Genomic DNA, 14106 nt, shown 5'->3' on the forward strand with positions numbered 1-14106 from the left:
AGGAATGCCTAGGACATTAAAGCTTCTTCCTTCTGTTATGCATAGGCAGAGAGAGAGACACACACACAGTACTTCTGAACACCATGAAAAAACCTCTATAGCTGAACAAGGATTTGAATTGGTGATTCCCACATCCAGGTCCGACACTCCCCTTGTTTCATTATATTTGTTGATTTCCTTATTTCGTTTATACCCAGCCTTTCTCCCTAATGGGGATCCAAAGCAACTGGCATTACTCCCCTCCCCTCCATTCTGTCCTCACAACAACCCTCATGAGATAGGTGAGAGTGTTCAAATGCTCAGTCTGGAGAAGGGGGGGGGCACATGTTGGCTCTCTTGAAGTATCTGAAGAGCTGTCCCTTAGAGGAGGGCAGGGAGCTGTTCCTGTTGGCAGCAGAGGAGAGGACTCGCAAGAATTGGTTTAAATTACAGGCAAAAAGGTACTGGCTGGATATTGGGGGGGAATTTACAGTAAGAGTAGTTTAGCAATGGAATCGGCTGCCTGGGGGGGGGTGAGCTCCCCCCCGCCCAACACTGGCAGTCTTCAAGCAGCAGCTGGACGAACACTTGTCAGTGATGCTTTAGGCTGGTTCTGCATTGAGCAGGGGGTTGGACTGGATGGCCCCTTCCAACTCTATGATTCTATGACTGGCCCAAGGACGCCCAGTAAGTTTCCACAGCAGAGTGGGGAACCAAACCTGGGCAGCCCAGAATCGAGTCTGACACTCTAGCCACTGGTCCAGGCTTGCTGTCAGACGGATAGAGAGACTGACGGGATGGATGAGATTGGACGGATAATCCGTCAATTTATTTTCAAGGACTGGATGAAGTTAGAACCTTAATGGGGTCACCAGCTGCTCTGGTTTGGTCTCTGTCAACAAATTAGCTCCCTCTGCTGTTTTCCTATTCCCGCTAGGAATGACTGTTGTGTGGAGAAATTGCCAGATCAATTAAGCAAAGGGAGGCAGAACAAGGGTCACCGGCCCAAATTCCATGGTGAATTAAGGCCCCCAGAAAAGCACTTTCTCAGCTCTTACTTTAACAGGACACCTCAGTGACATACACACTAAATGAAACAAGGATGGCGCCGTGTTAAAAGCGACCTTAAGAACAGTATTCGAATCCCCTGCTTTTGTAAATCAAATCCAAGAGAGCCGCATTGGTCAGAATGCAGATTTGGTTTAAAAACAATCGTCTCTGCTGATTCCAGCTGCCGCCCAGGGATTTGCCTCGAAGCAAATATTCCCATGGGGGAACGGAGAAAGAGGGGACACCCCTTTGCCTCCCACATGCTATTTTTAGGGATTCTCTCAGGTCTGCTTCACCTCAGGATGTTTCCATGTAAGAAATATATTTAACACATTTGTATCCCTCCCTTCTGCCAAGAAATTCATCATGGTTGCCTTTGATCTTCATGATGACCCTGCAAGGTAGGACAGTCCAAGACAGGGGTAGGGAGAGAGAGGCTGCTGGCACTCCCCTCTCCCAAGAGGAAAAAAAACCCTCCTGCGCTCCCTCTCAAGACAGACTTCAAGCGTTCTCCCCTTCAAGCGCCCTTAAGCCAGTGGTGGCGAACCTATGGCACGGGTGCCAGAGGTGGCACTCAGAGCCCTCTCTGTGGGCACGCGTGCCATTGCCCCAGCCCAGGCCCAGACCATCATTAAAGTGTTGAATTCTCTGCCAAATAATTTTAAGTAAATGAAAGCATTTGGGATCGCTTTCCTTACTTTGTTTGGGTCATCTTAAGTTAAGGTATGAGTTGTTTTTTCTAAAGTAAAACCTCAGTATTCAGGTTAAATGGCCGTGTTGGCACTTTGCGATCAATAAGTGGGTTTTAGGTCGCAGTTTGGGCACTCGGTCTCTAAAAGGTTCGCCATCACTGCCTTAAGCCCTTGTCTTCCTCTGCCCCCAAATGACAGTTCTCCTGGGATGCAAACCGGAGAGGCATGCTCAGGTGTTGACACGTCCTCCATGCTGGAGTGTGGCTGGGGCCGAGCTCCACCCAATCTCCGCGCAATCCCCCCTTTCCAAACTCTGACTGCCCTTAGCGACCCTCGCAGCCTCCCCTCCCTTTCAGAACTCCAAGCCACCTTTCGGGAATCTGCCGCCTCCAGCAACTTCCACCGACAGCAACTAAACTCTCCGCCTAGAACCCAGACCCGCCACAGGGGAGACGAATGCCTTCTTCAAGCGAAGCCCGCCCTGTCCTCCCGCACTGCTTCCTGAGCCTAAATCGGTACCGGCCGGCCCGAATAAATAAGCACCTTCTTTCTCCGCAGAGACGTTCACATCTGACAGCATTCACTCACCAGATCCCTTTAATCTCCCAGATCTCCTTGCACTTCCCTCCCTGCACCCTCTTCGCCCACGAGCGAGCATGACTCCACTTCCCCCTTGCAGCCCGGCACAGAGCAGCCTCTTGAGGTTTCTCCTCCCCAGCCCTCCGATTCCGTGGATGCATTGCCTTGTACTCCCACAGCCCCCCCCCCTTTCCCTCCATCCTACCCTCTGCTTTTCTTGCCGCTTTCCCTCTCTTCTCGCTTGGCTACATCCGTCTCCACGCTCACTTCTCTTTTCCCACAGTCCTGTGTGTCCAGACGGGCGGCTGAGCCTTACTGTCCAATTGTAGGCATCCAGAGGAGATTATTTCATGACCTCGGGTTGGGTTGCGGATAGGCTAGGGAGCCTGTCACTCAGGCAAAGCGTTCCACCCTCTTTTTTTCTTGCTTCCCTTTACCTCATTCACATTTGCTTGCAGTTCAGCCGTACTCGGTTAAATAGACAGCTCCTATGACAGTATAAACTGTTGCCAAGCTTAGCAAAAGACACTGGTTCACACACACAGGCTTCTCATCACTAGTTGTTACAGGACGGTGATGCCCTCACCCATTCCCCTCTGGGTCTGAACCCAACTCCCCTTTTTGGAACTTTGGTTCTTCTCGATCCGTTCTTCGTCACACTAGTGATGGGTTGTGACAGAAGCATACGTGCACTGCAATGAGATGTTTCATTGCTCAGGCGCCCTCAGGTGGCACATCTAGTTTCCTCACTTTGGCTGCTCCTGCAAAATCCCTCTTCTTATCGTGCAGGTCAAGACAACCTGGAGAACATGGAGACTGCTTCCTTTAGAAGAACCCAAACAATCATCAAGTCAGTGCATCACAGTTCTCAAAACCAGAAAGCAAGAGAAAACACAAATGCCCCAAAGTGTCCTATACCCTTGAATGGCTCCTCCACCCATTTTATCTTGCTTCACCATTCCCATTCTGGGAACCCTCTCCAAAAGCCCTATGTATATAACACACAAAGCTGCCTAATACTGGATCAGGTTCATCAAGGTCAGTCTTGTCAATGGAGCGGCAGCGGCTCACCACAGTCTTAAGCTTTTCACATCACCTACTGCCTGGTCCTTTCAACTGGAGATTCCAGAGATTGAACCTGGAGCCTTCTGCCTGCTAAGCAGAGGCTCTACCACTGAGCCACAGCCCCTCTCATGTGCCCTACACAGTGCCTTCTCTCTCTCTCTTTGTCTCCCCCCCCCAAAAAAAAACCCCCTATCTTCAGACAACCCCTGGCTTTTATCCAAGGACAGATTGGTGCTTCAGCTTACTGGGAATTCCTGGGGTGGCGGCTATTACCTCAGAGGGCCACCAGTGCCCAGGAGCAAGTTAAGCTTTGGGGCTGTTTTAACATTCTAGTCCTCCTCCTCCTCATTATTATTATGCAGTGAGTGTAATATAGCCAGGAGATCTGAAGATTGTCTGGCTTCCAGAAGCTCTAGCTCTTTTTGTGTTATCCACCACTGAGCCTGCTTAGACAGGGAGCAGGGAGGTACAAGTTTGAAGTAATAAATAAATAAAACAAATAGGTGGCAAGCTAGGCTTGTTCTTTGGGGAGGCTGAGAGAGCTCTGAGAGCCGTGACAGGCCCAAGGTCACCTAGCTGGCTTCACATGGGGGACTGGAAAATCAAACCTGGTTCTCCAGATTAGAGCCCACTGCTCTTAACCACTACACCACACTGGCTCCACTCCCACTGCAATCCTTAAACTTGCCCCCAACTGCAACCAAGCCTAAATGTGTACAATTGTGTGTGTGTGTCTACATATTCACACACCCCCTCCACCTACCCTAGTCTCCCTCTCACTGTTGTTTTTGCTGATGGGGCTCACAGAGGGTAACTAGATGCAAAAGAGGTCAGGGTTACTGTATCTTTACTTACCCTGTAACAGTAACAATTAGCTTATTTCACATTTCCTGTGCTCAGTGGTTCAAATGCACTGGCTTCCTGTTTTTCACACATGCATACCAGCACCAAGAGAAGAGCTAGAAAGTGCTTGGAGTGGTCTGTGTGGATCTGGCCAGCCTGCATGTTCTTCGTAGGGGTTTTGAGTCATCATAGCCAATGCAAACCCTTTGAAGCAACTGCAGAGTGAGCTGACATGCTCCATCGGCAGTGGCTTCTCAAATAAAACCTGCCAGCATCGGAAGGGCACATGCTGCCTCCCAGGCCTGCTCGGACAGACTTTGTGGGAGATGGAGCAGGATGATGACCTAAAATGACCCGAATGCAAAGCCAGATGCCAAGCCAATGGCATCTGGCCAGTCTTCCAGCTGGCCAACATGGTGGGAAACATCTAGTCATGGAAGATGAGCTTACTGGGCCCAGGCCAGGGTAGACAAGTGTTGCCAGCACTTTATACATGTGGATGACTGAAATCTCCTCTGCCTGGTGTGCTGGGAGATTGATGGGTATGGAGACAACCAATACTTGCCCAAGGTGGAGACTGTGTTGATGCCACAAGGTACTGGTGCTTGTGTTGTATTGACAGCCAATTGGCAAAGAAGAGGAGTTGTGCTGGAGTAAGCCGTTCCACCTTGATACGAGGAAGGGAATTCTCAAAAGCTCCCCACAAAAAGCTTGTTGGTGTCTAAGGTGCCCCTGGACTAGAATCCAGCTCTTCTGTTACAGACCAACGTGGCTGTGCTCCTGAAACAATCACACGATGTGTGACCTATCAAGGGGGGTAAGCAAAAATTGAGCACGAGCATCTTCTTCCAGCATGGTGTGGCAGGGAGGGTGAAAGCTCTGCCTGGTGACTGTGTGCCGGCCATTCAACGGTTAATAGGCACAGGAACCCTTCCAGGAAGAGAGAGTAAGCGAGACCTTAGATACAGGGCCAATGTAACCAGTGAGTACAGGTGAGAAGGAGGTGCAAACAAACAAAGTATGAACTAGAGAGCTGAAACCACAATGCATCTTTGAAAACTGCTAAAAATACTTCCAGCGATCTGTTTTGAAATTCGCTGATGTTCTGCCCTCAGAGTCTCAAAGTGACAACTTGTGAATTCACAGAATATTGAATGCGCATCAGAAGTTTCTCCCTTCCCTAACAGGTCTGCTTACTGAGTCTGATTCCCTGTGCTGAGTCTGTCTTTCTGGCCTAGGCCTGGCAGGAGGGGGTGGCTGCCTGGCAGATCTGTGGGGGAAACGAAGCCCTGTAAAGCCCAGCAAGCAACAGGCCAGACCGCTTCAGGCAGGTCAGCTGGGGAGAGGTGGGGATGCCTCGGGGATTAATTAATTACTTGGGTGGATTAATTACTAGGGTGGAAAGTGGATGAGCAGCAAGGGGATCTGGGTGGTCATGACAGCCTCTGACCCAGAAGCCCTGACCTCTGATCCTAAATATGTAGACGCCACAGCTGAAAGGGATGCATCTTCTGCACATGCCCAGAACTGATTTATTTATTGGGTGTTTGTCCTACCTGTTTGGCCAAGGGCGCAGGATAGTGTACATGCTTGAGAGCAGGGGTCATTTCCTGCAGGAGCGCACAGGAGCGGAGCTCCGGCAGTAAAGAGCCCAGGGGGCGGGCACATGCAACAAACCCCGCCCCTTGCTCCCAGCAGCCCTCAGTCAGAGCAAGAAGCAGCCAAGTAAGTTGCAGAACCCTCCCCGGGCTCCCAGTCCAAAACAGTCCAGTGGCACCTTTAAGACCAAGTTTTATTCAGGTACAAGCTCTCCCTCCTCTGCGAGGACAGATCTGCACGTTCCCCCCCCCCAATAGCTAGCAATCCAAAACTGTTCAGTGGAGCCTGAGCGGTGGGTGTTGCCTTCTGACACACTTCGAGTCAAGTTATGTTAATGAGTTATGCTAATGAGCTCCTGCACCTCTTTTTCTACAAAATGACCCCTGCTTGAAAGGCTAAGGAACTCTCGCAAACTCTGGGTTGGGGAACATAAGAACATAAGAAGAGCCCTGCTGGATCAGACCAGCAGTCCATCTAGTCCAGCATCCTGTCTCATACAGTGGTCAACCAGTTTCTCTGGAGGGCCAATCACAGGGTATAGAGGCAGAGGCCTTCCCCAATGTTGCCCCCTGGCTCTGGGATTCAGAGCAATTCCTGGAAATGTGGGGGTAGAGCTGGGGAAAGGTGGGATATACGGTAATGCCATAGAGCCCACCTTTCAAAGCAGCCATTTTTCTTCAGGGGAGCTGATCTCTGTCATCTGGAGATCAGTTGCGATTCTTGGTGATCTTCAGGCCCTACCAGGAGGTTGGCAGCTCTATCGTCCCACTTACACTTCCAAAATACTTTAAGGTTTCATTTTGTTTTGAAAAGAGCCACATCTGGTGCTACAGAGTAGGGGCTCCAACCAAATAAGAGCCTTGTTGTGGTTTGATTATGCAGAGATTTCTGAGGTAAGAAGTCTATCCAATTGTGTTACAGTTGTGTACAAGGAATTCAAGGTTTTTATCTAGCAACACTTCATAATTTTCTCTATCATATTTGTTATAAGGGAAGGTTTTATGAATGCTTCTAATGGCGATACCCATTTTGGTATGTTTCTATAATATCTTTCTTTTATGTCACTCCAAATTTTTATTAGGGCACCTCTGAACATATGACGTCTAAAGTTTGAATGTATTTTATCCTTCTCATACCACACATACACATGCCAACCCATACTGAAGTCATATCCTTCTAGATAAAAACAGTAAACTAAAATCGGAGGAGACTCTGCTCTGCTCACATAATATAAAGCTGACATGGTGGGAAAGTAGTACTGATATAGACAAATGGTCAGAAATGTGGAAAACAGTTAAATATATGAGGGCCATTAACTATAAAGAAAATACCTACAAAGTATTTCATAGATGGTATTGGTCCCCTGACAGAATAGCCAAATGTCATCCTAATGCTTCAAAAAAATGTTGGAAGTGTAAAGTGAATGTAGGAACATTCTTCCATATGTGGTGGCAATGTGGAAAAGTTTATAGCTATTGGTTGATGGTGCAAACGATAATATTAGAAATAATGAATATGAACTTTGTCTTAACTCCAAGAAACGGCTTTGTTAAACATAATTCCGGAACATTATGAACGAAATTATGTTTATAGGTTGATATATATCCTAACGACTGCTAAAATTTTGTTAGCCAAGTATTGGAAACTAGAAAGGACCCCTCCAAGAGAGGAAATAGCATTCAAGTTGTTAGAAATGGAGAAATGGAGCTTTATAATTCAAGGAAAAGATGACAATATACACCTTAAAAGATGGTTGAGAGTATATAAATGGACAAATAACATATGGAAAAAATAGACTCAAATGTATATAAGGTTTATTATTTGCAATACTATATACTGTGAAAAATTTATAAGTAAAATATTTTTTTAAAAAAGGAATTCAAGGTGTGGTCATCATTAGCAGGGCGCTCTCTCTCTCTCTCTCTCTCTCTCTCTCTCTCTCTCTCTCTCTCTCTCTCTATATATGTCAGGTCATAAATAGCAGGGCGCGCTCTCTCTCTCTCTCTCTCCCTCTCTCTCTCTCTCTTTTGAAAAAGAGGTGCCGGAACTCTCAAGAGGGAAATGAAATGTTCAGCCTGTATACTGAAAACTCATAAACTTTTAAACATTTTAAAAAGAATTTTGTTGAAGAGGTTCTGGAACTCTGTTCCAGTGCATTCCCCCCAGCCTCACCACAAGCCTCCGATGTCAGTCAGGCCAAACAAAAGAAGTTGCAGCCATAGCAAATGGCCAGCTAGCTAAAGTCATGGCCCCTTAGTTAGCGTTTTATGCACACCATTTGGCTTGCTTTATAAATGTATGCCAATGATGGGGAATCTTGTTTGTCTGAATCTTGTTTTTATGTGTATTCCTTGACCTTCCTCCCCCTTCTTCTCCCATCCTTCCTCTCTTCCCACTGGTGTTCTCAGATAACAAAGTGGGCTCTACTACATGAAAACTTAACACCATAATAAATTCGCTCACCTTTGAAGTTGGGGGGAGGGGGCTACGGATTTTGGTTGCTGTTGCAAGGGATGTTTCAGTTCCGGTACCTTTACTGGCATGCAAGCAAGGGATGTTTAAATCAACTTTTGGATGTAGCACATCTCACAATTGCACCAGACTACTTTATGCATGGTCAAAAGTTAATGACATTAGTGTTCTCAGACCCTGCTATTTTATCATAGCAGATCCCCCAGTTGTTGTAGCCACAATCATTACTATCTGCATAATGTTTTAGTGGTATATGGTGCTCTCTAGTGGATGTAAGTGTATCTTTCAACTGCTGAATCTCTAATACATAGGTTTCCAAACCTATTTGGCCTACTGCCAAAAGGCTGCTTTAGATAGGTTCTGGACTCTTCTTTCTTTATGCTTCCACTGCCCCCTTATTTGTTGAAAAGTATGCAGATGGAGAGTGATTTCAGCTAAGCATACTTTATTCAGTCAGGAACAAGACACTTTGGCCGACTCGCAGGCCGGCTTATATTCCCTCAGAACCCACCACCACAACACACCCCCACTTCCTGATAGGCTATTTACAGTAACCGAGAGGCCTATTGGCCTCACGGTCTGGGACCTAGCCTTCCTTGGGTCTGTGTTCAGACATCTATTTAATACACAAGCTGGTCACTGATTTTTTTTTAAAAAACCAACCTGTCCACATGAGACCCTGCCTCCCCCCGCCCTGGTTTAAACCCACATCAGATTGCAGAAATGTCCTCAAGTGGAACTAAGTTAGAGTCCAGTGGCACCCTTAAGACCAACAAAGTTTTATTCAAGGTGCGAGCTATCGTGTGCACGCACACTTCATCAGACGCTAAATGGAATTATAGGAGTGGTTTGTTAAATTTAACAATTTAACAAACCACTCTTATATATACAAACAACTATGATATGTAATTCCATTTCATCGTCACACCTTGAATAAAACTTTGTTGGTCTTAAAGGTGCCAATGGACTCAAACTGTGTTCTATTGCTTCAGACCAACACGGCTACCCACCTTGATCTATCTCAATATCTGTTCCCTTCACTAAAATCCTTTTTCTCGGTGACTGCCCACACGAGCCTCGGCTCCCTATCGAGTGTTTATCGTTCCTCTTAAAAGATAATAAAACACACATGTCAGTCTGTAAAAGCGAAATACTAGTACAGGAGTCCGGTGGCGCCTTAAAGACAAGCCCATAAACATTTGCGAATCTCGGGGTCTCCTTTACAGGACTTACTGGAGATGTGTCGGCACGAAAGGGTTAATTCCAGGCACTGCCCCCTGCGTAGGGGCGGGGCCAGGACCGGAAGGATTCTGGGGGTCACTGTAAGAGCTATTGGAGGGTGAGTCAGAATTGGTGGGTTCTCTGGGAGAGGGAAACGGGGGGGCTTAGAAATGACAGATTCTGGAAACCGGACTCGTGGGTTTGCTACGTGTGCGCACGTAAACTCACGAAGCAGACCGGTTACCCCTTAAAGCTCATTAGTCACAAGCAGGCGGATGTCCCGTTCTGAATCTTGCAGTGCACGTTTATGGGGAAAGCGAGACTTCGACCTTCCCCTATTCGTGAGCACCAAAGCAGGGCTAGAGAATTGTTGCAGGTTTCTTTACTGGAAGGAGAGGGATGGATGCGATGTTTGTACCTGTGCGTGCCTTTGTAAGGCTTAAACTCTGTCTTGCAGATGTGGTGATTCATTTTTAAACCGATTTCCCTAATAAGAGCTTATGTACTTTCTGTGAATGGTTTCTGGATCCTTGTGGCTCGATTTCTATTTATTTTACAATGGATTCCAGATTTTAATAATAATGCTGAGCACTGTCTGGTATAGTGGTTTTTTAGTTCAAAGAAAGTGTTCCTTGTCTTATTACCCTTACACCAACCCTGCAAGGTAGGCCACTATTATTCTCACCCTGCAGATAGGCAGAGCGAAGATTGCGAAGTCCCTTGAATAGTGGAAGCAGGATTTGAAGCAAGGTTTCCCTGCTCTTTGCCAGGAGCTTCGTTGTGCCTACTCTGGTTTAAAGCAGCAAGTGTGAAGTGTTCAAAAGGGGAACACTAACGGATGACCTATTTCATGGATGGCTTGCCACTTCCAAGATCTGATTATGTACATCTTCTTTTTGTCCCACCCAAGCCATGTCTGTAGGCGCCACCCTCATGCGGGTGAACGTCCTCTTTCGCCGACACCTTTGGACATTTCTGGACCCCCCCAGCCGCACCATCCATGCCTCTTGCGCTTTGTTTGCTGGACACAACAAGTGGTCCAAAGTCAAACACATCAAGGGACCCAAGGATATGGCTCGGAGCCGCCTCTTTCAAAAGCTCAGTATGATGATCCGACTGGCTGTAAAAGGTATAACTCTACTCCTCCATACACTATTTTAAAACTTTTGTAATAGGCGCTGAAATTCCCAAGACCCCTGAATTCTGTGCTGATGGGGACCAGCAGAAGACATTCCCTCTCATTTCAGTTCTTGCCTTCTGCTTTGGACAGCCAGCGTGTTTAAAGTGTTAGACTTGGCCCAGAGAAATAGGGGTTCACGTCTTTGTTCAGTTTGGGAGTTTGTTGGGTGACCTTGGGCCTGTTGCCTTGCAGGCCAAACCCCTTTAAATCACCCACAGCAGCAAAAGGCAAGGCAGTGCTGTCATCTGTACAGCCATTCCACCCAGTGTGGTGAGTAGATCCCCATTTGCCGGTGAGAGGCTGGATAACAGCTTTGGGTAGAGAATAGGCTGGGGGAGTCACAGCTGCTGTTTAATGAGAAATGTCAGATAACAGCTTTGGGTAGAGAATAGGCTGGGGGAGTCACAGCTGCTGTTTAATGAGAAATGTCAAGGTGCCAGTCTGGCTCCTGTCCAAGCTATGAGGAAGCAACCCTGTTGTAATTCGCTTCACAGGATTATTGTGAGGATAAAAGGGGGAAACTATTTACTGCTGTTTTATGCTCCTTGGAGAAAGGCTGGGATGCACCTATAGTTAAGGCTTATGTGCAGTCTTTATTCAATCAATTAATGGTGTGAGTTTAACTGCAGGCTGTGGAAGGTCGGTAGTTCAGCAGTTCGAGACCCGGGTGCGCCGCATGACGGAGTGAGCTCCCATCTCTAGCTCCAGCTCCTGCCAACCTAGCAGTTCGAAAGCAAGAAATTGCAAGTAGATAAATAGGGACCACTTCGGTGGGAAGGGAACAGCGTTCCGTGCGCCTTGGTGTTTAGTCATGCTGGCCACATGACCACGGAAACGTCTTCGGACAGTGCTGGCTCTTCGGCTTTGAAACGGAGATGAGCACCGCAACCCTAGAGTTGGATTCGACTGGCTTTTGAGCAAGGGAACCTTTACCTTTTACCTTTAATCTATTCCAAGGGTTCCCAACCTTTCTGAGCCTTGTGGGCGCTTTTAAAATTCTGACACAGGGGAGTGGGAGCAGGCCCCACCGCTGGATTTCCTGATTGCACCTGGTATTTTTGGCCACTGTGTGACAGAGTGTTGAACTGGATGGGCCACTGGCCTGATCCAACATTGGCTTCTCTTATGTTCTTATGTTCAGGCACAAAATGGCTATCACAACATGGCTGCTACAGGAGGTACAGTATGGCTGCCATAGCTTACTTTCAGTCTCTCAGTGAAGATTCTCGTGCTGTGGTGGCAGCTGCAGCCAAACCAGTGTTTTTAAAAATCTGCACACCCAATCAAATCTCCAATAGCCAGTCAGGAATGTTGCGGGGCAAAAACTCCACCTGGTCCCACCCACTTTCTAAAAACATTCGGCGGGCACCAGGAAAGGTGTTGGTGGGTACCACATTGGGGGCCACTGATCTATTCACTTGGCATATATTTGCATGGGAATAAAACACTGTTTTTTATAGGAAAAGCAAGTTAGTGCGTGCGTTCAGACGGGCCGTTTAGTCCGCTTTCGGCACGCTTCAGTAACGGATTTTTATATCCACGTTCACACACCCAACATCTGCGCACCGTCCCCAGCTGTCGCTTTCCAGCTCAAACCCCCCTTTCAAATGGAGTATTTTGTTACCAGGTCCTCAAGTGGTGTTTTCCTGATTCTCCGGTTCTAGCAGCACTTATCTGACGTCTGATCGCTCCTGCGGTGTCGAGCCACTTCCGCTCGGAAGCCCGAGGCTTCCGCTCTTCGCCCGCCATCCCCCGCCATTTTATTTTAGCATTGGCGGTATGCACACAGGCGGAGCTCCACTCCCGGGTTATTAAAAACAATGTTTAAACGGTGCCTAGTTTTGTTGGTTAGACGAGTTCGGGATCTCATGGAGGCCAGTTTCGGAGTAAAAGTTTAAAGGGGACGTGTTCCTTTAAAGTTTAAAGGGAAGTATTACAGCAGTTGGGTTGAGGTGGAAATCGCTGTTCTGCGCACACGCGAAAATTTTAATTCTGCAGAAGGCCGCCTGTGCGCATGCCCAAACTGAAAGAGGAAAAAACCCGACGCACGGTCCCGCTTGTGGGCGGCAGGGAGCGATGTGGCTGCACAGCGATTCAGAACAAGGAGGAGAGTGTGATTGCGATTCTCCAGGTTAAAAAAACACACATTGGGACCGGAGCAATTTAAACCGCTCCCAGCATGCCGTCTGACTGCACCCAATGCTTAATATATGCACTCAATGCTTAATAATAATGGTGGACAGTATAGGGAATCTCGCACTCAGAGGACTGCATTCAATATAGCCCTCTGGGGTACAACAAAGGAGAGAAGTGCGAGGGAGTCACCAATGTGGGAATGATGTCTGCAGTATGTGTAGATGGTGATTAGTCTGGCTGTTGGTGTGTGTTGGGAGTGGAATGTTGTTGGTTGGCTGGGAGTATGTATTGTTGGTGAAGGTGATTGTCGTGTAAGGATTAGCTGACCTGATATTAATGATGTTGTATTGTGCAGCCTTAATATTGTAATTGTAAGTACAACTGTACTGTTAGGATTGGTGACGTGTGCCTGCTGCTAATTTGAGCAGACTTTGCTGTGTAGTGCATTGGTGGTCTGAACCCTTGGGGACAGCCATTGAATATTACAACAGCATGTCTGAACAGCAGATTCCGGTGCTCTTGGGGAGGGGAAAGTTTAGCAGTGGGCCTAGGCAGAGTGTTAATGGAAGGCCACTGAGAAACAAGAGAGCTCGGTGTCCTTCCAGCCTACGGCCCATCCCGAGGGTGGCTGGCAGTGGGGCCAGGATTGACCCCCCTCAGTCATTGGTGTTGTGTAATGCCAGGTCCATTAACAACAAAGTCACTACCTTAAGGGATCATGTGACGGAACATCAAGCGGACCTGGTGTGCGTGACTGAGACCTGGGTGAGGGAATGTGAGACTTTGGCTCTCACACAGCTGGCCTCCCCGGGTTCCTCGGTCCTTCACCAATCGCGGAAGCGGGGGCGGGGGGAGGGGTGGCTATTCTCGTTCGGGAGGCTTACTCCTTCAGGGCACTCCCGACCGTGGAGATCGCGGGCATAGAATGTGTCGGTGTGCTGCTGGGGGCCGAAGAGAGTTTGGCGATTTGGCTGGTGTACCGACCGCCTAATGCACCGGCCAATAGTCTGCCGTCCCTGCTGGAGGCCGTATCAGGCTGGGCGTTGGATCACCCTCGATTGATGGTCTTGGGTGATTTCAACTTCCACGCTGAGGACGCGGCCTCCAGCCGGGCTACGGACCTGGTGTCGTCCATGGCGGCGCTGGGACTCTCGCATCTCGTATCGGCCCCTACGCATCGGGCTGGTCACATGCTCGATCTGATCTTTGCGGCGGGTGTGGAGGTGGACCGGATTACTGCCGAAGCAGTGTCATGGTTGGACCACCTAGCCCTGAAGGCCCGTTTGAGCA

The 14106-nt window shown here is 48.1% G+C and overlaps 1 protein-coding gene across 1 annotated transcript in view; it reads left to right on the top strand.

Moving 5' to 3' along the window:
- Positions 1 to 9564: 9564 nt before the first annotated feature.
- Positions 9565 to 14106, top strand: part of LOC107117435 (translational activator of cytochrome c oxidase 1) — a 14061-nt gene continuing 9519 nt past the window's right edge. The window contains exons 1-2 of the mRNA XM_015419549.1: positions 9565 to 9618; positions 10411 to 10629. Coding sequence (XP_015275035.1) covers positions 10413 to 10629 — 217 coding nt within the window. The 5' untranslated portion in view covers positions 9565 to 9618; positions 10411 to 10412. The remainder of the gene's footprint in view (positions 9619 to 10410; positions 10630 to 14106) is intronic.

This window comes from Gekko japonicus, unplaced genomic scaffold (assembly GCF_001447785.1).
Source record: "Gekko japonicus isolate JY-2015 unplaced genomic scaffold, Gekko_japonicus_V1.1 scaffold923, whole genome shotgun sequence".
NCBI lineage: Eukaryota > Metazoa > Chordata > Lepidosauria > Squamata > Gekkonidae > Gekko > Gekko japonicus.